This window comes from Ambystoma mexicanum, chromosome 8 (assembly GCF_040938575.1).
Source record: "Ambystoma mexicanum isolate Mex_15411 chromosome 8, UKY_AmexF1_1, whole genome shotgun sequence".
Taxonomy (NCBI): domain Eukaryota; kingdom Metazoa; phylum Chordata; class Amphibia; order Caudata; family Ambystomatidae; genus Ambystoma; species Ambystoma mexicanum.
The window spans coordinates 1233005918-1233032791 of record NC_090929.1 but is presented as its reverse complement, the minus strand read 5'-3'; the positions used below and the strand labels follow the sequence as shown (position 1 = coordinate 1233032791).

At 48.9% G+C, this 26874-nt stretch overlaps 1 protein-coding gene across 3 annotated transcripts in view; it reads right to left on the bottom strand.

The window, feature by feature from the left end:
- Positions 1-26874, bottom strand: part of TBC1D12 (TBC1 domain family member 12) — a 684903-nt gene that overhangs the window by 622085 nt on the left and 35944 nt on the right. For 2 of the 3 annotated variants that reach the window (XM_069611336.1, XM_069611337.1), the window contains exon 2: positions 1135-1194. In XM_069611336.1, the coding sequence (XP_069467437.1) occupies positions 1135-1194 (60 nt within the window). Of the gene's footprint in view, positions 1-1134; positions 1195-26874 lie in introns of those variants that run through there. The other variant, XM_069611338.1, reaches the window with a different exon arrangement.

Sequence of the window (26874 nt, the reverse complement as noted above, 5' to 3'; positions counted from 1 at the left end):
TCGTAGCGTGCTCCCATCTTAGATTTACATTAGGCGTTTATCTCACCTATTTTACAGTTTAATAAACACCCTTGAGCTGTGATCACTTGTGTCCGTCTTACTTTGATGCCATGCTATTAATGACACTTATTTGCCCCTAGAACTAAACAAATCCCTTCGAAAGGATTTTGGGTAAGTGGGATACTTTTCCAAAATAACCCTTGTAAAGTGGTGCAGCCCAGAAATAGAGGTAATTCCTAAACAGGAGACATGTTCTTGCTGTTCCTCTACTTGTGGTCAAAGGGATGGTGTGCTGCTGCTGTTCAGTAGAACAAACTCTTCAAGTGCTGATGAGAGCCATGTGAACAGCACCTTGCTGCCAAACCCTTGTTAAACTAGTGGCCTGGATGCTAGGGGTGAGTGTTGGTAATACTGGTTTAGGAGCTTTTCCAGGAGAGAGCATGAGCAGGTCAGATAAACATATCCAGCGCTGTCAATTTTCTTTCTTCAAATCACGATTCTTAAACTATGGCTCATTTTCAGTAATGTGTAAAAAGTATATGTACAATGAATGTCAAGTGAGCTGAAAGAGTCAAGTTACATTTTCTGTCAGCCTTGAATATTTGGGATGCAGCTGAGGATTATCAGAAACTGGAGCATGCAGGCTACTGGGCAAAAGGATATGCATTTCAACAGCCATGGACCTCGAAAGTGGGATTATGCCACAGTCAGTCCTTCATAGTCCCAGTATTCCTCGGGTAGAGTTGAAGCTATGATATGGAGGCTTTTGCTTGTAAAATGGGGAAGGGATATTGGTTCTGGAATGCAGATTTTTCTTTACAACATACTTACAGGTACATATGTTAGAATTAAAACCACATAAATATGAGGTTAGAGTAAAGGAAGGTACTGCTTGGCATGAACGCACTTGTATCAAGCACATTGGATTTCCGAGTCCTACAATCCATGATCTAAAGTTGAACCAACAAATGCAAGATTGTTATCCACTTTACAGTTCCAGCTGTAGATTTGGAGATCAACATAATGGTTTGGGAATAAAATGTTCTTCAATGTTATAAATTCAATGTAACAGGCAAATATTTTTTTTTATGCAGAAATCAGAAAAAAGTGAGAAAAATACAGAAAATATCATACCCCTGTGCTTGAAAGGTTTGGCGTGGATACTGATGAAGTTAGATTGCCAGAGCCGCCATCCTAGTGAGAAAGAACAGAAATCAAGACTCAGAAACTGTCAAGTAACACTTCATTGTAAGATTCACATCTAAATTAAAATAGCAAATATATGGTAAAATATTTTAGTTTTTTTAATACACCTTACAAAAATCAAAACCTTTTTGCATGTGATATTGCACTAACAGACAAATGGCAATATTTCATTGTAGTGTAAAAGAGATATCCCAATACTGGAAAGAACTGCATTCTAGGCTAGGTGCATTGAGACCCGAACTTTTCCGAAGAATAGGTGCGCTCATATTGAAGTGAGCAAGTAAAGTCATAACTGTATGGAAAGATGGGTATTTCGACATGGCTGGACAGATCAAACTCAATTTGGGAGACCCCGAGAACCGTGGGGCAACACCTCGAAACCAATCCCCCTCTGAAAACGGCACCCCGGTACCGGATAAAATTAGTCTTATCTATGGTGTAAAATCAGACACTTTTTACCACTAAGAACAGGTGCTCTCGTAGTAGGGTGACATTCTCTATTGCTTAAGTGAAAGCCTAAATGCATGAAAAATAGGTCTTTCAACATGCCACAAAACACGATGAGGCCCAAGAGCTGGGGGTCTACACCTCACAATCTAATACATGCTCTGAAACTGCCCACCACTGCCCCTTTAAACATTTTTTTTTGTGATGCTACTCATTGGTAAACCTGATGAATTTGAAATGGCAATGTCAACTGTATATCAAACAAGAGCCAGATCCTCACAGAAACCCAATCACTCAAGTGCTGCTCACACACAGCACCTTGCCTACAACAACCAGCATTTAAGTAGCTGCCACCACAGTGTCAACAGGAACACTGTTAGGGAGATCAGGATTCCCCATAGTCATCCAAGCAAAGACCGTGAACCCGCTCCACTAAGCAGGAAGAGCAATGGCACTTGAAAACAGAGCTTCGCTCACCCACTGCCAACTTTGTAAATAGTATACACCCATTCGTGACAAAATACGGCTTCTTTCAAAGCAATCAATTTAAACAAGTATCTCCAGGGCAATGCATGTGCTGCCACGACATAGCAGGCTCCAGTCGTAAAGCTCCCCTTCTGTCAGGTTTCTGTTTTCATGATGACCTGTGTGGACAGTAGCTGAGCAGTGTTTTCTCAGTCCGAGGGATTCTACACACTCACCTGTTTTAGCGCTTTGCATGACATATGGGCAAAGGAAAGGGGCCAGCGCTTGAAGAAACAAACCTCAAAAGAGAACATCAGGGCTGAAACAACTCGTGACAAAACTAATTGAATTTTTGTAGGGTGCACATTTAATAATTGATTGTGCCATCTTATTTGAATGAAGATAACCGTATTGAATGCTGCCCCCATTTTGGGAATTTCTTCTGTCAAGTGCTAAGCCTGAAATCAGTGCGAGGGTCCTAGTATCCATGCTAGGCATACAAGCTAAAGCTGTGTGGTCAGAGAATAAACAGAAAGGCATGGATCGAAATTGCTGGGCACAGACAAGTTACTTTGTTCCCGCTTGTAACCTGGAGGATCCTGGTTGGCCTCAACAGCGAATACGAGCAACCTTTCACTGCCCATGCCCACAGGTGCAATAAAAACATATGACATTAACTATGCATTGATGTGTATAAAAGAGCATTAAGCAGATCTCAAAGACATCTAAAGTATAAAATGGGTGGAATACACTTTTTTTAAAAATACATTTTTAAAAAAAGGACAACATTCTGAATATCTGAAATGGAAGTTCGATTTGCAGCATGCTATGCACAAGCTCCTAATTCCGCAGTCGCTAACTCCTGCTTGCTGCGTGGGGACATACGTCTTATAGCCGTTTTCGGCTTCTGCTCATCAAATCTAGTTCAATCTCGTAGGCAGGGTTTCTGATATGAAATTGGAGGTTTGGGTAGTTTACTTGCATTGGTAGCACAAGGATTTGTGGAGTAAAAAAACAGATCACGACAGGCATACTTTTTATGCAAGCAAAATGTTGATTTAAAAAAAAAAAATAGGTATCCGTCTTACAGCCTAAACATTCTTTGTAGCTGGTAATTCTTTCAAAGGAAAAGGAGCATTCTGCCTTGTGTGCAAATGCCCTATATTACTAGGTGGAAAATAAGCAGCACAGGTTCTCTTAGTGGGAGGTTCTAGACATGCTTTGTTGCTGAAATAATCACTTGAGCGGTGCAAGTACCATAAAGCAATAAATCACATACCCGTCATTTTCTTTGCTGGGCTACGGCCCGGAACCTAGGGAGTAAAATAGGTGTAAAATGTTGCTTATATAGCCCTTGGAGTAGGTGACTTCTGATCTTGGCCATGACCTTCTCTGAGGGATCAAAGTTCTGTTTTACACACACAGATGAATACATGATTAAAACATGCAACGGGCAAGGTGTCCCTCACACACACTGATCAAATCCCCCGTTGGGGCGAAGTCAACGGGCATTATCTGGAAGAACATTTGTACAGTTCTAAACAGCACTTAACTACCATGAATCATAAGCACACAACCGCTGGCAACCATGAACCTTGGGTGTGTCGGTGTACCTTTTAATTTAGCTAGACATTATATTTATATTTTTTTTTTCCAATGGCCGCCACCAAGAGGCAACTCTACATTACCATTATGCTTTTCTCCAAACTTTGTGACCTAGCACTTGGTGTTAAAGTCCGTTTTTTATTTGTTGTATTTTTGCAAGAGGCATTCAGATTCCCCACACGTCTACAGCTTTAAATATTCTATTGTTGTTTGACTACTCATTGTGCCACCTTGGCACATGCTTCGACAATGTGGCTTCAAAGCATGAAGCACAGATGAAATGACTTGCTGATCTCCAGAGGGCATGTGCCGCATGGTCACATTCTGCAGTTCAGCACCCGATATTCACTGAGGCCCCACTGAAGCCTCCTTGAGTAGATGCACAATAAAGGGTAGGGAATTGTCACATAAGAGGCCAATTGACTGACGAACCATCACAGTCCAAACTGGGAAAAGTTAGCAAGATCCAGCACCTGGTGAGCTTTGAATGTCAGCAAAGGCCCTTCGTGTCAATGAAAGTCACATCACCATTATCAAAGCTGCTTTTAGGCCATCTTGATGTGCTGCTTTGAGCTATTCGAGCAGTTTTGTGCTTCTATCACAAAAATGCACAGTAGGGCTTTTGCTTGTCAACCAACAGGCAGTAAAAACCCTAAAAGATGAGGATGCTTCGGCCAAACTGCTCAATTGTGATATTCCTGCCGCATTAATTCCAATGATGGGATGTGGAGTGTGGATCAACACTCACCCGTCCACTTAAAGGAACTTAACTCCTTCCACTCAGTATACGTAATTTTCATCAGCTGAATTAGGCAATGGCCATATTACTCAAAGAGTACCTCTTGTTTAGCATAAATACAACGTTTCAGGCAAATGACTCGCTTCTGAAAAACTCAAAAATAAATAAGGAATAGACAGAAGGAAAAATCAGGGGTCTCCAAAGCCATGTTAGCCCTGGAGTTGCACAGACATGTCCTACTCTTGGCAACTGCTAAAAGGGATTTTGAGAACTACCACTGTTGAGGGGGTTCCGAGAGGCCAACCAAGTGGCAAGGGCTTTTCACACTTGCCGCTACCAAACTCTTAGGGTAATGTAGGCTGATAAGCCAGGCAGATTTAGGAGATCCAGTATTTGGTATGCAGGTACAACTAACGCAGAGATAGTCTAGAAATTAATATATAGTATTCATTAGACCAGTGGTAACATTTTAAAGTTGCAAGCTACTAGCGAGCCATAGAATGTCACTCACCACCGCCAATCTATAGATCAGAGAGCATACCATTTCTTACTCGCAAAGAATCAATTATAAATAGCCAATGGCTAGTGCAAAATGTATGCCCTGCCTCGATCATGTTGAAAATGTGAAAGTTGAAGTACGAGAAAGCAGTTGTGTTATTGTGAAAGCGCTGGTCCTAATCCTCCGGCCAGACCATTTTAGAAGGCTACAACTGCTTCCCCCCCATGAGTACGGAGGATACTGCAGTTGAAAGGGTGCAGTGTTGGGTGCAGGAGGTCCGCATAGCACGCAGCCCAATCAACGTTCTACTCTACGTTCTATGCCACGTTCAACGCTTTCTGCGATAAAACCCACGAACCGACCCTCTACGACAAAGCCCGAGCAGGCCAAGAGTGCAGCGTTGTGCCACAGAGCTCGCCCGCTACCGCCAAGGTAACCTGCTCACCTTGGATTTGTAAACTTCTACATTCAGGGCCAAAGGCCACAAAAGGCCCGATAAGATGGCCACTATCTTCCCTGCATCAAAGCCAGACATTGCCATGGAAGCCTCCAAATAGCATGGCCATTGGGCATCCTATTCTACTTCTTCCGCGACATGCCCCCAGTTAGAAGGTAAGCCTGTTGTACCCATGTGTACTGCCGGCATCTCTTAGACTATGTGCGACGGGCCTTCAACCCTATGCTGCACAAGACAGTCTCCAACCCCCTGCCCAACAAGCTTCCTACAGTCAGGCATCACTTTTGGCTCAGTGAGCAGCCCCCAATTCCCAGTGAACACCCAAGCCACATGGTATCCCATGTCGGAACCCAGGGTTGCACCGAAAAGGCCCAGTGTGCACTTGTGTTACGCTCACCTGGTATCCACAGGGACGCCACCCAGCCGGGTTACTCGCTGGTATGTTTCTCAGCTTTGCCCTGATGTGGTCTGCGGGAAAGGTTCTGCCTGAAAATACAGGAGGACTGTGTCCAAGACTGACCGACTGGGGTAGGTATCCTCCCTCCACCCCCATATGATTTTAGTCCCTCTGGCGCCCTCTCCTCACCTTGTGGTAGAATTAGGCGTTCTCTCCGCCCTGCCTACTTTGCAGGGGCGCGTTGTCTTTCATGGGCGAGTGTGGTCCAGTTACTTCACTGACGCCGGCCCGTTTGATATTGTTCAGGTAGGTCTTATTGCTGTTCTTTAGTTTTGTTGCTATCCTGCATGCCTTTCTTTGTTTAAAATGTCCCTTTTTCTCCATTAGGTATGCAGAGCTTCAGCGCAGCGAACTGCCTTGGTTGAGCCCAGCTGGTAAATGATGACGCATAAAGAGCGCTATGATGCGGTAAGTAAGCGCTATGCGCAGCGCTGCAAAGTCTTGCCTTTGCTAACCTGTGTTTTCCTTCTTTGTAGGTCGCGGTGTTCTTCAGCACAAGTGGAATGTCCGGAGTGGTGCCAGCCGAGAGGCGACCAGCCAGGTAAGCCTTTTGAGCAGTTCGTAATTTGTAAATATCTCTACTGCTTTCTTTAATGTTGGCTCTATCTTCCTCTTTCAGGTCGTTCTGTCCAGGAGGCGTGCGGATTCGAGGAAGCTGTTCTCAGTAGCTGCAAGTGTTTAAATATGAAGACTGCAGGTAAGATGCTGCTGCTAATGATGTTCCTTTTGTCTCCTTGCAGGTTCCGCTTCTCCGAGGTTCGAGGGAATAGCTGGACACGGTGAGCGTCATGTTGCAAGCTGCAAAGTAACGTGAAGCATGTTGTCTTGCTCGGGCGTGGTTTAAATAGCCCCAACAAAAGAGTCCAGGTAAAGTAGTCCCTATGCTACCACACCCAAAACACTAGACTGCATAGCTTGGTTCTTAGGAACCAAGCTATGTGGATGCCTCCATATTGGCTGACAATACAATAAAGTAGTTCCCAAGCACATTGTTTTTCATGGTGTATGAGCCTGGCGCCATAGGTTCCAGGACTGGCCCCATGAGGACTTTTGAAGAGGATGCCAGGCTCTAGAGGCCCGAGTCCTGACTCCACCTGGCCAATGGGTTTGCCAGAGGGGGTTTTGGGTGAGGGTCGTGACAACTTGCTTATAACAACTCCAGGTGCGTGCCGATCCAGCATTAAACAAACTCTGCCACTTACAGGGATACGCCCACCTCTACAGCCTCTCAAGATACGGCCTTTCCTCCCTGCAGGCTCCGTACAGCCTGCACCCCCCGGCCCCACCAACCCGCTCATGCAGCACTCACAGACCAGTCACACCGAGGTATGCAAGCTCCAGATGTGCACCGCTCCGCTTTAGTCCCGAACAAGCACACAGAGAGAGAGATAGCACCCGACCAACTATTAACGGGCCATGCAAAGCGTGCCCTCCCACCAGGCCAGCAAAGCACATAGCATTATGCAAGCTCTATCCTACAACCACGTCCTCACACAGGGCTCTCTATGCCCCCAGACCTATACCCATGAGTCAGAATTCCTATCCCTAGGGAACTCCATAGATCCACACCTGCTCTCACCCCGATAGGAACGCTAGGCTATGCTCTAGGCCGTCCAGAGTCACCCCCTGCCACTTCCCAGCTTCCACCTTAAAATGAAACACTCATTTTAGTACCAGAATCCACACTCGCCCCGCCATAACAATGAAGTCGGCCATGACCTTAACAAAGTTGCTAGCAAAATAACCATTTGCCCTATGCCTCCCAACCATGCCAATCACAGCCGGAACTCACCCTGCCTCCACCGCTCACTGCCTCCACATTGAGAACATCAGCAGGCCTCGTGTGGAGCAACCCATAGAACATGACATTACTACTAGGGCACATCACAAAGCACTGCACCTGAAGCCGGTTACCAGACATTTGGTCGAAAAAAATTGGTCGACCAGACAAATGGTCGAACCAATTTGGTCGAAAACCAAATGGTCGAATTTTTTATTTTTTTATTTTCACCCCCCCCCCCAACCCCCTTTTTTTTTCTAAAAACCCATTTTTGTAAAAAACGAAAACCCGAAAAATAAATATATAATTTAAAAAAAAAATTCGACCATTTGGTTTTCAACCAAATTGCATCGACCAAATGTCATTCGACCAGTTTTAGGTCGACCAAATGTCTGGACACCCCTTAAGCCCTCAACTCCTTTGTCACCCACCGTCATGACCCATCCCCCAGAGCTCAAACTACTCCCCACTTTGCTCAGAGCCCTCATTAACGCTAGAACACTCCCGGCTCATGCTCTGGATATCCATGACCTGATAACCATGCACAGTCTAGACTTACTGGCAATCACTGAAACTTGGCTTCACCAAGTCTCTGGCCCAGCACTCTACCTAGCCATCCCGGACGGATTCTCCATCCTGAGATGCGATAGACCACTTACCCGAGGCAGAGACGTCGCTCTCACCTACAGAGACTTCCTCCAAATAAGAACATGCAGTAGATCCACAGAGGGTCACTGCGAGCGCATCTCGATTAAAATTGGCCACTACCCCCTCTGACTCAATCACCATACACATCCTCTATCAGCAGCCAGGCCCATCAGCCACCTTCGAGGAAGACCTTGCCCATACCATAGGCAACAACATTAAGCCCACATCCAGAGTTCTACTATTGGGTGACCTCAATCTAGGCCTCCACGTCCCCCTAGATACGGCTGGCACCACAGTAGCCAATGACCTCACAGACCTCGGCTTCACACACCGTGTTGTCTCACCCACCCACAAAGGCAGAACCCTGAATTGGATAGCCGACCTGAACAGCCAGATTCTCATCACCTTCAACACCACCTGCCCTTGGTCAGACCACCACATACCAAGCTTCTCTTCCTGCACGGATACTACCATTACCCTCCCTACCCACCCACATTAGCCTGCAGCTACTGCGAAACCACCAAATTGCCAAATGTACCCTCCCTCACGCCACAGTCTGGAACAGCCGAACGATAATGACCCTAAAAGCCTAGGGGCCACTCCTCCCCAGAAAGTCCAAACCGACCTATCATCTCAACCATTGGTTCACCTCTGACCTCCAAGCTTTGCATTCTCAGAAGAGGCAGGGCGGAAACCACTTGGGGCGGTGGGGGGTGGGGGAAAAAAGAGAAAAAAAAAAAAAAAAAAAACACACAAACACACACCACATCATCGGACCACCATAAAATAAGATTTGATAAGATTACTAAAGAATACAAACAAGCCATCTCGGCACCCAAAGCTGAAGTCTACAATACCAGAATTGCTAATGCCAGCTCCAACTCAAAAGAATTATTCAGAATACTCAGAACTAGAAACTCCTGTCCCAGCCCCTAACAGCATCAACAAAGATGAAACTTGAAGCACTAATATTCAGAATGCCATGCATACCAAAATATGCACGCTACAGCAAAAAATAGCAAACAAGCATTAATCACCCCTCCCAACTCACCGTTCATCACTAAAACACACCGCCCGCACCTCCATTACACTTTAGATATCTCAGAACTAGAAACAGCCAATATCCTTGGAAATCTCAAACCGTCCAAATGTAAAGGAAACATCTGCCCAACATCTATCATCAAAGATTGCTCCGAAGCCCTAGTCCCCTTCATCACTAAATTCATCAACGCCTCATTCACAGACAACCTTGTCCCAGCAAGCCTCAAAGAATCCTGGGTCCTCCCCCTACAGCGCCCAACAGCTACTGCCCAATTACATCAGTACCGTTCCAACTTAAGATCTTGGATAGAGCAGCCTACATTCAGACCCAACATTACTCTGAATCTAATCATAGTCTAGGGATTCAGCAATCAGGTTTCTGCCCAGGTCATAGCACTGAATAACCTCTATTCGATCTAAAAATCCAACTGGATGCCTTCAGAGAGGAGGGCACACCAGCTATCCTCCTCCTACTGGATCCCTCGGCCACTTTCGACCTAGTAGACGATGAGACCCTCTGCCACCATCTCACTGTCTCTGCCAACATCTCCCACGAGGTCACCGCATGAACAGCTTTCTTACTAGAGGGTAGATCCATGAGAGTCTTCTCAGACAATGCGAGTGCCCTGCCTATCCCCATACATTGTGGCATCCCTGAAGGCTCTTGCATCTCTCCTTCCCGGTACAATATATTAACCAAACCCCTATTTGACCTACTGGATGACATCGCCATATCATACACCAACTATATGATATGATATATGATGTGGCATTTATAACGCGCCTGTACACAAGTGTTTCTCAGCGCAACAAGACAAGGAGGGGAAAACGAGGGAGGACAAAATCTTACAAGGTCTTGTGTCATTCAGATTGTGCAAGTGCGGGGCACAGAGAAGGGGAGAAGTGCCAGGGGGAAGTGCAGTTAACTCACAAGTGCTGCCAGCAGGTGGTTTATAAGTGCAAAGAGAAGGGACTGGAGGGTTGCAGATACAGACCCTTAAGTGCTGGGGAGTCCAGAGGCGGTGCAAGGGCAACTGAACAGGCAGGAGCCTGGGACCAAACTCAGAGGGTGACCAGTGCGCAGAGCAGTCGGGTGCATCAGCAGGTGAGAGGAAGAGAAAGCAGAAGCGAAAAGGAAGGCCTTGAGTTGCTTCTGGAACCGCAGGTGGTTCTGCTCAAGTTTGAATGAGGCAGGGAGGCTGTTCCAGAGGGAGGCTCCATCCGAGGAGATAAAAATTATTTTAAAAAAAGAAAAATCTATTAATTTTTGATCAAACAAAACCAACATACAACCAAACACGCAGTGCATTTTACAGAAAAAATAATCACATTAATGCTTAATCTCGGCCACTGCTCCCCCCCCTCTCACCCCCTATCATGAGCCTATCTGTTTAGTGTTCTCCGTGTCCCCTGCATGCGGCGGGGTCTCGCTTCCTGTAGATCCAGTCGGATCTTGTTTTGCTCCAAACAATTCAGCTATGAGTGACATCCATGCCATCAGGGTCCCCATCTCTTCTTCCCCTCTTACAGTGTTCGATTATTGCCATACTAGCGTTTCTGCCTCTGCCCACTTCTGTAACTCCTTCCACCATACCTCCACCCGTGGCTTGTGACAAGTCTTCCAACCCATGACGATCCTCCGTTTAGCAAGCACATATGCAAGGTCTCTCAATTTATTAATATGCTTAAGTTTTGATGATCTGGGGTACCCTCCCAGCAAGCATGCCCAGACTGTGTCTATAATCAGTGTGACCCCTTTCTCAGCTAACTTTTGTGCCACTTCTCCCCAGAAACGCTCAATCACTGGGCATGACCAGAACATATGTGTCATGTCCGCGTTTCCTCGTCACAGTTAGGACATGCTTGTCGTCCAGCGTTTTCAAACTTGGATATCCGCAAGGGCGTCATGTATGCTCTGTGCGTTACATATAGTTGTATTTGTTTAAGTCTAGCATTCCTTGACACCCTTTTATGGTACCCGAGTGCTCGTTCCCACATCCCATCCTTTATCGGGGTTCCCACCTCCGCCTCCCAGTCTAGCCTCAGCTGCATCAGATCCTTCCCAACTTTAGACATCACCATCTCATATAGCCTGGAAATTTCATGCCCCCCATCTGATATGTCATATATTGTTTCTATGATAGCGTCCGGTTCTTCTCCTAACAGTTTCAGGCCACGTATCTCGGATTTTCTGAACAATTCTGTGATATGTAACATATTGGCCCACATGCAATCCTGTCTCCTCCCCCAGGACTTCAAAATCCAAAATGGCCCCCATCTGCCAGACATCTCCTAGCGTCACCAGCCCCACGGATTCCCAATGGGTCCCGAGTATAGCTCTCAGTTGCATATCTTCCCTTGCAAATGCCACCAACGGCAGTTGCGGGGAGCAGGGAAATGGGTTCCCCATTATCCGGCACGCCCTACGCCACATCAGCCATCCCAGCATCATCATCTTGGGGCGCTCTTTCATTTTGGCCCTGGGCAACCAGATCATTTCCCTCAAGTAAAATGGGGTACAGTCATGTCCAAATAGCCTAGATTCAGGGGTCACCTCGTCCGAAAGCCACTGAGCCACATACTGCAGCTGACTTGCCACATAGTACACCTCAAAATTGGGCAGTCTTATCCCCCCTTTTTCGTAAAAGTTCTGCAGCTTCCAAAGCGCCACTCTGTTCCGGTGCCATGCCACAAGAAATCCCTACAAATGCCGTCCAGCTTCGCAAAGAACTTCTTGGGTATCATGTATGGGACATTGCTGAAGTAATGCAAAAGCCTCGGCAGGACCACCATTTTCAGCATTGCACCCCGTCCCATCATAGCTAAGGGCAACTTAACCCAGAACTGCATGCACTTCTCAATTTTCCGAAGTGCCGCCTCAGTATTATGCTTGTGTTCCTCTTCTACCGTATGATATACATCTATCCCTAGATACCGGAAAGAGCTAACCTCCGGCGGTATTTGTAACACCGGTAACCTCGTCTCAGGGGTTCCCTTATAGTCGCCTAATGGAAACATGCTGGATTTTTGGGGGTTAACCGCTATGCCAGACAGTTCTGCATATCTCGCTAGCACCTCCAGTATGTGCTGAAGATTTTCTTCTGGGTATCTTCGGTATAGCAACAAGTCATCTGCATACAAGGAGATCAGATGTCGTTCCCCTCCCACTTCAATGCCTATCGTGTCATATTGCTGTCTGAGGTATATCGCTAGGGGCTCCAAGGCTAATATGTAGAGCATCAGGGACCAGGGACACCCTTGCCTAGTGCCTCTACTCAATTGCCACCTCTCGGATATTACTGCACCTGTTCTGACTCTGGCCAGTGGCTCGCTGTATAACATCGTCACCCACCTCGTGTAACCGGGCCCCATGCCATACTTCTCCAAGGCCGCCAACAACCACGGCCATTTGACCGAGTCGAAAGCTTTGACCGCGTCCAAGGACACGATCGCCATTTCGCCCTCAGCCGTACTACCCCATTCAATCACCCGTCTGAGTCACCTGTTGTTATGGGTTATATTTCTATTCGGGACATAACCCGTCTGGTCTGGGTGTATCAGCTTGCTGATCACTCTCTGTAACCTGTTTGCCAGGACAGCTGTCAGTATCTTGCTGTCCTGGTTTAACATTGAGAGAGGTCTGTAGGAGCCACAGCTGTGTGTAGGTTTATTGGGTTTAGGGAGCAGTATTATGACCGCCTCTCTGAGCGTTTCCGGCAACCGTCCCACCTCGCTTCATTGAGCATCCGAGGAGATAGATCTGCCCCAACTCTCGGCTTAGAGAAGCATCTAACCCTCAGAGTTGGAGGTGGATGAGCTGAGAGCTCGAGAAGGAAGATGTTTTGGAAGAGAAAGTTGGAGGTAGAGCGGTCCCAGGCCCCAGAAAGCCTTGTGGACATTGCAGAGGGTCTTGAAGTTGATACTTGCAGCTATGGGGAGCCAGGGAAGAGAATTCAGAGCTGGAGAGATACGATCCCTGGGCTTGAGGCCAAGGGCAAGTCTTGCAGTCCAGTTCTGGATAAGTTGTAAAGGTTGAAGAGTACAGGCACGAAGATTTAGAAAGAGGCTGTTGCAATAGTCAAGCCTAGAGAGGACCAGAGCTCTGGACACAGTGAGCTTCTGGGGGAAAGTGAGAAAAGGAAGAATACCTTGGAGGAGGTGCGGCTGATAGTTCGACTTCTTAGAGACGTCAGGGATGTGAGGAGAGAAGGAGAGGGTGGAGCCTCACAGGAAGGAGCAGGAAGAGGGCCTAGAGTGGGCGGCCAGAGCGAGAGAGAGGAAAGGAGGGAGCTGGTGTCCCAATGAGGAGGCTCTCAGTCTTACTGGCATTAAGGCAGAGATCATTGGCGGCCAGACAGTCTGTTATGAGAAAAGAAGCAGAGTTGGCTCAGGGGGGCCTGAAGAAGAGCGAGCATCATCCGCATAGCATTGAAAGTTGGAGCAGAAAGTAGCGATGCAGTGGGCAAAAGGTTCCAGGTAGTGGTTTGAGAGCCAGGGAGAGCGGTTAGATCCCTGGGGAACACCACAAGTAGAGAGAGAGAGAAGAGAGGAAAGACCCCAGTTGGACCAGAGAAGGTCGGTGTGAAAGGAGGTCAACCAGGCCAAGGCCTGATCAGTAATACCAAGGTTGTCCGGGAGACGATTGAGCAGGATGGCAGGGTTGACCGTGTCAAAAGCGGAGGATAGATAAAGACGAATGAGGACAGAATGGAGATTAGAATGAAGATTGGAGAGCAAGTCTTCACAGGTGTTCAGGAGAGCAGTTTCCATGCTTCTGGCAGCTCTGAAGCCAGACTAGTGGTCATGGAGGCAAGCATCAGATTCAGTATGTAGATTAAGCTGGGAGATGGCCAGCTATCCAAGAGTTTGCCCAGGAAAGGAGTGATGGAGATCGGGTGATAGTTAGCCGGAGAGAAAGGGTCGGCCGAGGGCTTTTTTAGAAGGGGTGCACAAGAGAGTGCTTAAGGGGAAAAGTTCCAGTGGCAAAGGAGTGATTGAAGAAATCGGCCAAGGCTGGAGCAAGGGTGTCGATGTGGTCCTTGATTGTCCTGGATGAGCAGGGGAGAACTTGCTTTGACAAGACTTTCATAGATCGGACTGGTCTAGAAACATTGTATGGGGTGAACAGGGGAAAGGAGGAGCAGAGACAGCCTCAGACGGGCCAGGAGTGGTAGGACGAAGAAGAGGAGGAGGAGGTAGATGAAGAGAGGGTAGACAGTATGTCCTGAGTTTTGGTAGTGAAATGAGAGGTCAAGGCTGTGAAGAGGACCTGTATGGGAACAGGGTAGTAGGATTGGCCGGCTCCTTGCAGATTTTGGAAAGGTCGGCCGAGTTGTTAGATGCCACAGAGATGCAGGCTTGGATGTAAGCTCTCTTCTTAGAGAGGAAAGAGTCTGTGCTGCCTTTGCAGCAGGAGGCAGGCTAGTTTGTCAGCGGTGCGCCCAAGGCCCTCCACTTACTCTCCGCCGCCCTACATTTGCATTTAAGGGCGGCGAGGTCGGAATCATACCAAGAGTTGCACTTGGATGTGGGCTTCAAGCAGATCGTCATGATAGGGGCAAGGACATCCAGTGTGTTAGAGATTGAGAGATGAAGGTTAGAGAGGGCTGTGTCAGGGTGCGAGTCAGCCAAAGGCGCAGGAGGTGGAGAGAAAGTAGCATCAAAAGCCCCAACTGACACACGCTTCATGGGTCAGATGACCGAGAAGATAGGTGGCAGTGCTGGAGTCAGCTTGACCTGCGGGGAAGAAAGGAGAAAGTGACCACTCCAAGAGAGGAGTTATGTGAAGGTTAGAGAAGGGGAGGTCTAAGGAGATCAGAACATCCAGGGTATGCCGTGCAGCGTTGGGCCAGAGGGAAGAATAGAGTGAGAGAGAACCGCTGAGGTTTTGAAAGAGTCCTGAAGAAGGGCTGGTAGAATCCAGGTGGATGTTCAAGTCTCAGAGGAGTAGACGTTGAGAGGTAGAGGCAAGGAGTGAGGAGGAGAGATCAGCCCATTTAGAGGAAGAGGGTGACCTGACGAGGCAGCCTGTAGATAGTCCCTGTCAAGCTGATTGGCCCTAGAGGACCGCGTACCTGTAGTCTTGGTGGATGGTCTTGCAGAGGCCGCCAGTCTGGAGTCCGGAAACTGATGAAATAGCGGCACGAGGAATCAGCCTCTCCACCACCCAAAAGAGGAACTGGGTGAAGGATGGACCGACCCCCAATGTCACGTTAAGTACTCTCCAGAAAAGCGTGACAAGAGGATTGAAGGCTCAGCTGGGTGACACCACAGTCCAGGTAGAGTTGGTTGTCGAGACCATGAATCTTCCAGGTCCAGTGTAACAGCGAGGTATTTGCAGTTGATAGAGGAGTTCGATTGGTGCAGATGGTTCCAAAGGTTTGCAGGATAAAGTTCGGAGACAGGCAAGACAGGAAGAGTGAGAACAGCTGAAGGCTGGCTGACTCAGGGCAAGACCCAGGTAAGTACTGGAGGTTGGCAGACCCAGGACAGGCCACAGGTAAGGGCTGGAGTCAGGCAGGCCCAAGGTAGGCCACAGATAAGGGCTGGAGGCAGGCTGACCCAGGACAGGCCACAGGTAAGGGCTGGAGGCAGGCTGACCCAGGACAGGCCACAGGTAAGGGCTGGAGGCAGGCTGACCCAGGACAGGCCACAGGTAAGGGCTGGAGGCAGGCTGACCCAGGACAGGCCACAGGTAAGGGCTGGAGGCAGGCTGACCCAGGACAGGCCACAGGTAAGGGCTGGAGGCAGGCTGACCCAGGACAGGCCACAGGTAAGGGCTGGAGGCAGGCTGACCCAGGACAGGCCACAGGTAAGTGTGGAAGCAGGTTGGCCCAGGACAGGCCACAGGTAAGTGTGGAAGCAGGAACAACGAGGCGAGCAAAGCGAACCGCGTTGAGACGCGACTCGCTGAAACTCGCGGCCTCTTTTATGGGCCGCCGGCGCCCGAGAGGCCTGGGACGCAGGCCGTTCCGTTTCCGGACGCCGGCGGACCCATAACGAGGCTTGGAAAGCAAGCCCCACCAAGGAGGTGAGCCCGGTCCACGGCGCATGCGCGGAACCGAGAGAGAGGTCTTCCGCGCATGCGCCGAAGGCCGCCAGCCCCGTAGCCCGTCGCTCCCCTCCCGGCGAGTCCCCTCCCGGCGAGTCCCCGAAAGCAAACGCGCGGGTAGACTCGCCAGGAGGAAATGGGAGCGGCAGACCCCAGTCTCCCGCGTGACATGACACTATGCCCCCTCCCAGGAAGACCCGGAGCACCAGGTTTCCAGGGAAACCGTACGTAGAACTCACGTACCAGCCGGGGAGCATGCACGTGTTGGCGTGGTTCCCATGTACGATCACAGGCTGGGTACCCCTTCCAGTCAACCAAATAGTGGAGCACCCCTCTACGGTAACGGGCATCACAGATCTCGTGTACCTCAAACTCTGGGACGCCCTGCACTAGAACAGAGGCCGGACGAGGAGAGGTGCGGCCATAAGCATCGGTCACATAGGGCTTCAACAGGGACACGTGAAAAACAGGATGCACATGCCAAGAAGAGGGTAGGCGAAGACGGAAGGCTACGGAGGACAACCGTTTGGTGATAACAAAGGGTCCCAAATAACGAGGGGCCAGCTTGACGGGCAAATTGCGGAGAGGCAAGTTCTTGGAGGACAACCACACCTTGTCACCCTCCTGGAAGTTGGGTTCTGCACTCCTTTTCCTGTCTGCCTGTCTCTTCATCCGATCTTTGGCTTCACTTAAGATCTTGCGTGCCAGTTCTTGTTGGTTCCGAATGTGTAAGACCAGACCATCAGCAGAAGGAACAGTACTAGATGGAGCTGGTTGGAAAGGCATCAATCGAGGATGTAAACCAGTGGAACAGAAGAATGGGCTGACTCCGATGGAAGCATGAACGGTGTTGTTGTATGACACCTCGGCCAGATCTAACCCACCCTTCCAATTAGATTGTGTGGCATTGGCAAAACAACGGAGGTACCCTTCCAAGGTCCGATTGGTCCTTTCAGTTAGCCCATTGGTCTGTGGGTGGTAGCCTGAGCTTAGAGCTCTATGTATTCCCAGATGACTACACACCTGTTTCCAGAATGATGAAAGGAACTGGGTTCCTCTATCCGATATGACCTTCTCTGGTAGGCCGTGCAACCGGTAGATGTTATGCAGAAATGCCGAAGCCATTTGAGTAGCTGTAGGGATCTTCCGGAATGGGATGAAATGGGCCAGTTTGGTGAAGCTGTCCACAACCACCATTATACAGGTGTACCCTTCCGATGGAGACAAATCCACAATGAAATCGGTAGCGATTGTATGCCATGGATAGGGAGCTATTTCGGTGGGCATTAACAAACCCAATGGTCGTTTTCTGGGAACCTTGCACTGGGCACATATTGGACAGCTGTCGATGTACTTCTGGATCTCAGTCGCCCAACCAGGCCACCAGAATTGTCGGGATATCATCTCTCGAGTGGCTCTGACCCCACGATGTCCTCCTATGGGTGAATCATGGAATCCGTGTAGAATGCCCCTTCTAACGGCTCCTCTGGGTATGTAGAGTCTTTTATGAAAAAACAACAGTCCCTCTCGTTCTGAAACTGATTGCTGACTAAGAAGGGTCGTTCTTTCGGGATCCAACCGAGTAGCTTCCGCGATGGACTTAAGGTGAGAGGACAAGGCCAGCAGAAAATGGCGAGGAGAAATCAGTGGAAGTTCTGGGCAATGCGTTCCATCAGCATTTTCCAGAGACCTGGAGAGAGCATCTGCCTTTATATTGGAAGTTCCTGGGATATAAGTAACATGGAACTCGAACGGAGAGAAGAAGAAAGCCCACCGGGCTTGACGAGGAGTCCGACATTGCAGGGAGCGAAGATATTGCAGATTGCGATGGTCTGTTCGCACCTCCACAGGAAAGCGAGCTCCGAGGAGAAAATGTCTCCATTCCTCGAATGCGGTCTTGATGGCCAACAGTTCCTTTTCAATCACCGCGTAGTTTCGTTCGCTGGGACTCAACTTGCGAGAATAATAGGCAACTGGATGTTCCACTAACGTGGCTGGATCTTTCTGGAGAAGGACTGCTCCTACCGCGAAGCTGGAAGCATCGGCCTCTACGATGTAGGGCAACTCTTCCTGGGGATGGCGCAGGATCGGGGCAGCCATAAAGGCTGATTTCAATACGTCAAATGCCTGGGAAGCCACGTGATCCCATTCGAAAGCGATCTTGCTGCTAGTTAGTCTGGTGAGAGGCGCTGAGATCTGCGAGTAGTGTGGAATAAAGCGCCTGTAGAAGTTTGCAAACCCCAAAAAGCGTTGGAGCCTTGATATCGTGTGGACGTTTCCATTCTTGTATGGCTCGAATCTTCTTGGGATCCATCCCAACTCCTTCTTGATTGATAACAAATCCCAAGAACTCAATGCTGGGTTGGTGAAAGCTACATTTCTCTGCCTTGGCGAACAGATTGTTGATGGACAGCCGATGAAGGACCTCACGAACGTGTTCCACATGCTCGTCCAAGGATTTGGAGAATATCAGAATGTCGTCCAGATAAACCCAAACGGATAATCCAAACAGGTCACCAAAGATGTGGTCCATGAATCGTTGAAAAACAGCGGGGGCATTACATAGGCCGAAAGGCATAACCCTGTATTCGAAATGCCCAAAAGATGTCTTGAAAGCTCTCTTCCACTCGTCCCCACTCCTGATGCGCACCAAATGATAAGCTCCGCGGAGGTCCAATTTGGAGAAGATTCGCGCAGTATGCAGGGTTTCAAGGATACTGCGAATTAATGGTAAAGGGTACCGGTCCTTGGCTGTTATATCATTCAACTGACGATAGTCGACACAGGGTCTCAATGTGCCTTCTTTTTTCTTTACAAAAAACAGGGGAAACCCTGCAGGTGACTTTCATGGTGCAATGGTGCAATGTACCCTTTTTCTAGACTCTCGGACAGATACTCCTGAAGAACTTGCTTCTCGTCACGGGTCAACGCGTACAACTTCCCATGGGGTATAACGTGGTCCGGTAGCAGGTCAATGGAGCAATCAAAGGACCGGTGTGGAGGAAGGGGTATGTTGCCGGGTTCAGAAAAAACCTGTTTGAATTCGGAATATACCTGTGGGACCAGAGACTTGGAACATAGATGAACCCCATTGTTGTTCGTCTTTAGAGAAGTTGAAACGGTCATGGGGGAAACCGGTAACTTGCATCCTTGAGCGCACCTTTCGGATGAAAAGGATAAGGTCTGGGTTCTCCAGTCTATCAAAGGATTGTGATGTTGTAACCATGGTAATCCCAAGACCATCTTGTAGTTAGGTGACTTAATAACATCAAAGGAAAGTTCCTCGTAATGATCAGTAATCTGAAGAGCCAGTCCGACCATGAACTGACTAATGGGTCCTGAAGACAAGGGAGTACCATCAATAAGCTCCACCGGTAGAGGTGTAGGTCTGGAAATGAGCGGTATCTTATGTCTGGAGACGAATGTTTCGTCGATATAGTTGCCGGAGGCCCCACAGTCCAGTAGACCGGATACGTCCAGGTCTTTGTCTGGTAATTTAATCCGGACCTTTAGGGTCTGTAACACCGCTGGTTGCATGGGCCGATGGATGGAACAAATAACCGAAGGGTCTGAGGAAGAGATGGGACCTGTCGTTGCCCTTCCTGTATACGACAGGTCTCCTAGTTTCCCAATTTCTTCTTTTGCGGACGTAAAGAACATGTACTCAAATAATGCCCAGCCGCTCCACAGTAAAGACACAAACGCAAAGACCTCCTTCGTTTCTTCTCTTCTTCCGACAAAGGCCCTCTCATGGCTCCCACTTGCATGGGCTCAGGTCCGGACTCGGTTGACCCAAACGAACCAGCGGGTGAGTTGGTTGTCCGGTGACCGCTTCTGTCAAGCCGACGTCTCTCAGCCTTTCGTTCGGTTAACCTTTGGTCAATACGGAGTACTTGATCAATCAAGAGTTGAAGGCTCTCTGGTTCGGGGATGTGGAGTAACTCGTCCTTGTACTCCTCTCTCAGGCCTCGACGAAACAGAGTTTTTTGTGTAATTTCGGGCCACTGAGAGTCAGTAGCCAAAAGTCGGAAGCAGCTGATGTAGGTGATGATGTCATTGCTTCCCTGTTTGTAGTCCATCAATTGATTCTGTGCGACGGAAGCCAGGTTAGGCGTCTGGAATACCTCCAGGAAGGCCTTTTCAAAGGCAGCAAAGTCATTCAAAATAGGACTGTTCGTAACCACAAACGGAGTTGCCCAAGCTAATGCGTTCCCAGTTAGGTTCCCCAAGATATAGCCAATCTTGGCCCTATCGTTGTTGAAGTGGGTAGACCTGAAGAGAAAGTGTATCCTACAGTGGTTACAAAACTCCGCCACCCGTCTAGGATCTCCGTCGAATTTGATGGGTGTTGTGTGAGCCAATGGTCCCTCTATTTGAGAAGAACTGGGTGCTCCTTGTGTTATCAATTGACGCAATGTTTGATTCTCTTGATGCAGGGCAGTCATCTCGGCTCCGAGTGCTAGCAACTCGTTCCTCATATCTTGTGATTCATCCATCTCTGAATCAGAAGGCACGCGTCTCAATCTGTCAAGCTGATTGGCCCTAGAGGACCGCGTACCTGTAGTCTTGGTGGATGGTCTTGCAGAGGCCGCCAGTCTGGAGTCCGGAAACTGATGAAATAGCGGCACGAGGAATCAGCCTCTCCACCACCCAAAAGAGGAACTGGGTGAAGGATGGACCGACCCCCAATGTCACGTTAAGTACTCTCCAGAAAAGCGTGACAAGAGGATTGAAGGCTCAGCTGGGTGACACCACAGTCCAGGTAGAGTTGGTTGTCGAGACCATGAATCTTCCAGGTCCAGTGTAACAGCGAGGTATTTGCAGTTGATAGAGGAGTTCGATTGGTGCAGATGGTTCCAAAGGTTTGCAGGATAAAGTTCGGAGACAGGCAAGACAGGAAGAGTGAGAACAGCTGAAGGCTGGCTGACTCAGGGCAAGACCCAGGTAAGTACTGGAGGTTGGCAGACCCAGGACAGGCCACAGGTAAGGGCTGGAGTCAGGCAGGCCCAAGGTAGGCCACAGATAAGGGCTGGAGGCAGGCTGGCCCAGGACAGGCCACAGGTAAGGGCTGGAGGTAGGCTAGCCCAGGACAGGCCACAGGTAAGGGCTGGAGGCAGACTGACCCAGGGCAGGCCACAGATAAGGGCTGGAGGCAGGCCGACCCAGGACAGGCCACAGGTAAGGGCTGGAGGCAGGCCGACCCAGGACAGGCCACAGGTAAGGGCTGGAGGCAGGCTGACCCAGGACAGGCCACAGGTAAGGGCTGGAGGCAGGCTGACCCAGGACAGGCCACAGGTAAGGGCTGGAGGCAGGCTGACCCAGGACAGGCCACAGGTAAGGGCTGGAGGCAGGCTGACCCAGGACAGGCCACAGGTAAGGGCTGGAGGCAGGCTGACCCAGGACAGGCCACAGGTAAGGGCTGGAGGCAGGCTGACCCAGGACAGGCCACAGGTAAGGGCTGGAGGCAGGCTGACCCAGGACAGGCCACAGGTAAGGGCTGGAGGCAGGCTGACCCAGGACAGGCCACAGGTAAGGGCTGGAGGCAGGCTGACCCAGGACAGGCCACAGGTAAGGGCTGGAGGCAGGCTGACCCAGGACAGGCCACAGGTAAGTGTGGAAGCTGGTTGGCCCAGGACAGGCCACAGGTAAGTGTGGAAGCAGGAACAACGAGGCGAGCAAAGCGAACCGCGTTGAGACGCGACTCGCTGAAACTCGCGGCCTCTTTTATGGGCCGCCGGCGCCCGAGAGGCCTGGGACGCAGGCCGTTCCGTTTCCGGACGCCGGCGGACCCATAACGAGGCTTGGAAAGCAAGCCCCACCAAGGAGGTGAGCCCGGTCCACGGCGCATGCGCGGAACCGAGAGAGAGGTCTTCCGCGCATGCGCCGAAGGCCGCCAGCCCCGTAGCCCGTCGCTCCCCTCCCGGCGAGTCCCCTCCCGGCGAGTCCCCGAAAGCAAACGCGCGGGTAGACTCGCCAGGAGGAAATGGGAGCGGCAGACCCCAGTCTCCCGCGTGACATGACAGTCCCCACAGTGAGAGAGAGGCCAGCAGAGATGGAGAGCCTGCAAACCAGGCATTCAAAGAAGGTTGGAATGACAGAAGCAGGGATCCACTCTGGGAAAATCAAGGCTTCACCCCCCCCCCCATGCAGAGGATGCCCAAATACTCCTCCACCATCAGGATCCTACGACGAAGACTCCCTCAGGCTCAACAAAGTGTACGCCACTATCCAGACCTGGATGGCTATGAACCTCTTATGCGTGAACAACGACAAGACGAAGATCTTACTGAAAGGCCCTCAGTACATCGACTTCTGGTTAGATGGAACCCAGATCCCGGTATCAACGACAGCAAAAAAGCTGGGCGTCCTGCTGGATGCCTCCCTATAACTCACCAAACAAGTGAGTGCAATGGCCCCCTCGGCAGTTTACACCACCAAACGTATCAACTCAGCGAGACAGTTCCTGTGCCCTGAGAGCTGGCTAACTATCATTGGGGCAAGGTTACTGCAATGTCCTCTTTGCCGAGACATCCAAACGGAACATCAATACATTACAGATAATCCAAAACAACACTCTCCGAGCAGCCTTAAACATTCCCAAAAGGGACCACATCACTGCTGCCAGAAAAAAGGCGCTCTGGCTCCTTATTAGGGAAAGGATTATTTTCAAAACATTGTCTATTACTCACAGATGCCTGAGCAACACTGCCCCGCAATACCTTGCCAAGACAATTGTAAGATCTAAGTCCGGCAGGCTGTTTAGGTCTCTCCACACACATCAGCTGGTCCAGCCCAAAGTGAAAAGAGCCAAAGGAGGTGAGGTGAGCTTCCCGTCGCTGGCTGCAAATCAACGGAACGCCCGCCACCCATGAACTAAGAGCAAAGGACTCCTTTTGGGCCTTCCATAAAGCACTGAAAACCTGACTATTTGACTAGCGGTCCTCCTTAAACCAGTCAGAGAACAATGAGTGACTATCGCAATAAACTGTATTGTTACTGTGTCTGTGTGTCGTGGGCGGGATGATCCACTTCTGTTGAAGCTTTTGGATCATGTAACAGGTCCGCAACAGCGCCTAGATGCCTCAGGGTTGAGGCACTTTACAAATGTAAAAAAATAAATAAGAAATCTCAGTCAGAGGTTAGCAGCGGACAAACACAGGATCCAGGCAGACCCATCAAGGTAGAGAGCAGCTGCTGCTGCTGCATGATACTAGGTTCCTGGGCAACAAGCTGAAGATCTTCATATTCCCAATATCCAACTCGGGACCGTGTGCAGAGCAGCAGAGGGGCCCAATTAGTGGCTAGCCAGTCCTCCGGATGGTCCAGGTATACTCCCTGATTCCACTGACAGCAGGACAGCACTGCAGATGTGAGAAGGCCATGAGGTGGAGGCTCACCACAAAGCAGTCCATCGATCATTCTGGCCCTGAGGGGGAAGGCAAAAAACTCCTAACCCCTCTCTTGTGCAAGTTTATATAAGTTGGCAGTACTTCTCAAACCATGCCTCACATGGATCTAGAAATCGTGAAAACGTCCGGAGGCACTCAGAAACTGTACTGTTTACCAACTGATAAAAATAGGATATTGCAGTACGACAGTTTCCATCCTCTTAGTTTAAGAGAAAGCCTACCAATAGGCCAATTCCTAAGAATATTTAGGAACTGGACACGACTAGCTGATTTTGAACAGCATGGAAAAGCTTTAAAATCGCGACTGAGACAGCATACGAAACGACAACATGCAAACAGAGAAGTATGTCTCGACCCACAAAAAAAGACTGGTGTAGAAAAGGAAAAAAAATAATAAAAAATATATATATATATATATCACCACATGTGTAAGTGCCTTTAATCGTATTAGCAATAGCCTAAGAAAGACAATTCTAAAACACTGGCACATTATAAAAACACCAGACTTTAACCCTGCACCCCCAAGATCTGCCTTTAAAAAAAGGTAGAAAAATCTAAAAAGGACACATTAGTACACACCTACCCCAATAATGAGAAGGCCCAGACAAGACAACCAACTCTGTGGGGCCTCCCACCTGTGGTAGGTCACTTCAGGTGTGGGAAGTGTTCAGTATGTCCTTTAACAAAAGACATTAAAAGTATAGACCTTAAAGGGAAAGAGTGGAGGTGTAACAACTTCTCTAATTGCATGACTCAGTGGGCTTTATATGGTATAATGTGCCAATGTAGCCTTGTTTATACCGGTAAAACAAAGCGTCAAGTATGCCAATGCATCTGTGAACACAGATCGTGTATTAGAAATAAGGTTGAAAATAAACCCTTAGTGGCACATTATAACAAGCAGCAAAACAAACCAACAGACATCTTTTGGTTCGTGATCCAAGTAATGAAGACATCAGCTAGAGATGGAGACCGAGATCTGGCACTTTTGAAATGGGAACAACAGTGGATTTATAATTTGGATCCGGTTAAAAATGGTTTAAACTCATCGGTGGAATGGGGTATTTTCATGTGAAACAAAAACAATTAATGTGCATAAAATATTCCTGCACGAAAATATGAGGAGCCAAAACAAGAAAAGTCATGGAATATTCTTACTCTGCAAATGTATCCTTTGATGTGAGAACATATAAAATAAATAAAACTGTCTTCGTGTTGTAAGATAGTGTACTTACTTATGTCGGAAAGTACCAATTCATGACTAGTACAGGTTGTTTGTTCCATGTAAACTTAATAGAAGGAAATTAAAATGTACATAATAAAAAGGTTTTTATTATGTTTGGTAGCCCAAAAAGAAGAGAATATGTCTCAATAAATGGTGCTGCGATTGTGACATCAAGATAAAGTCAGTGTAAATGTCTGCGGTGCAGTAGCTAAACGTCACATGACATCCATAATGTGATCACGTGATTCCTCCAAATGGAAGGCGCGGGCTGCTAAGGACTGTCCTTGATAACAGCGGATTAGAGAGGACGCTAACAACAAAAAGGTAAGCAAACAACGCACCGCGCCGAGTGCAGTACAACGTGTATGGCAATGCAATGCATGTATTATCCGCACTGGTAAAAATACGGAACAGCATTCCACGAGTTTAAATAAAATGGATGACAATGGATTGTGACAATTAATACATCCACAACAAACGTACCCATCCATAACAAACGTAGCTGACATTAGGTACGAAATGCAATATCTTGCAAAAGAATTTGGCGACCTATAAAAAGTCCAAGTAATCAAAGACAGAGCAAGTCTGGTTTAATGATAGACAGGTCGTGACCTATGTCTCTGTATTTTTACAGATACAACAAGTAAATAACCAGAGAACAAGATAATCATGTTTGTGACTCAGCGCGAACATACGGTGCGAAATAAGAAAACAAAAAATAGAAAAAAGAACAGTCCATTAATATCAGGTCAGTATAATAGAAATGACAGCCGTTATATCCGCCCTACATCCCGCAGCGCGGTGACGTAGGGCAGCTTAATAAAAGCCCCGCCCCCTCGAGTGGGAGGCAGTTCCGGGCAAAGCGAAACCAGCGTGTGTGTGTGTGTGTTCTTCAGCGCTCCTGCCTAGGCCGCGCTCCAGCTCACGCGGCCTCCTGGACCGGAGCCAGCCCCTTCGTGCTGGGCCTCCGGAGAACACAACAATGGCGACGAGGTGAGCGAGCATCCACGCGCTCCACCACGACCTTGCACGCGGAGGCCACACGGACGCTCCGTGTGAATTTTTGGACACCCGGTGGGGGCCCCCACGATCACGTGACCCCCACCCCCCCCAAAAAAAAAAAAAAAAAAAAAAAAAAAAAATTCTTTTCATTCCCCTCCCACACCTCTTCCTCAGGGGGTGAAAAAAAAATGTTCTGCTCTTCTCGTGTCATCCCGGTCATCACCTGCACAACGTCTCCTGCATGGCACACAGGCCACGAAGCGCCAATCCATCGGAGTACAACACTGCCCCAACACAGGGCGCGCACGAACCCAGAACGCAGAGAATCGGTGATCAAGCGCACGCAACATCATGGCGACTGGGTCATCGACCCCTGGACCCTCCACACCGTCCAGGATGGCGGCAAACCTGTCTATGGCATCACCACCGCCTCGCACGCAGGGGAGTTCATAGACGTTGATCCAACCATTCGACCCATTCACAGACCCATCGTCCAGTGGGCCCAGATGGCAGCTATGGCTACAGAAGTTTGAGATGGCCATGGAATGTAAGGACGTCACGTCATCCAGAAAAATGAAAGCTCATCTACTCCCCAGTGTGGGCGACGAGGTGCTGCGCATCTTTAACTCCTTGGATGTGGATGACGGCCAAGATGCATACCGGAGTGCGAAGGACGCTCTAACAGCACATTTTCTCCCGCAACTAAATCCAGACTATGAAACCTTTATCTTTTGCACAACCATCCAGGCCACCGATGAGACTCTCGACGCCTACCACACGAGGCTGAGGAAGCTGGCCATGTCGTGTGAGTTTACGAACACTGAAAGGGAGATCAGAAGGCAA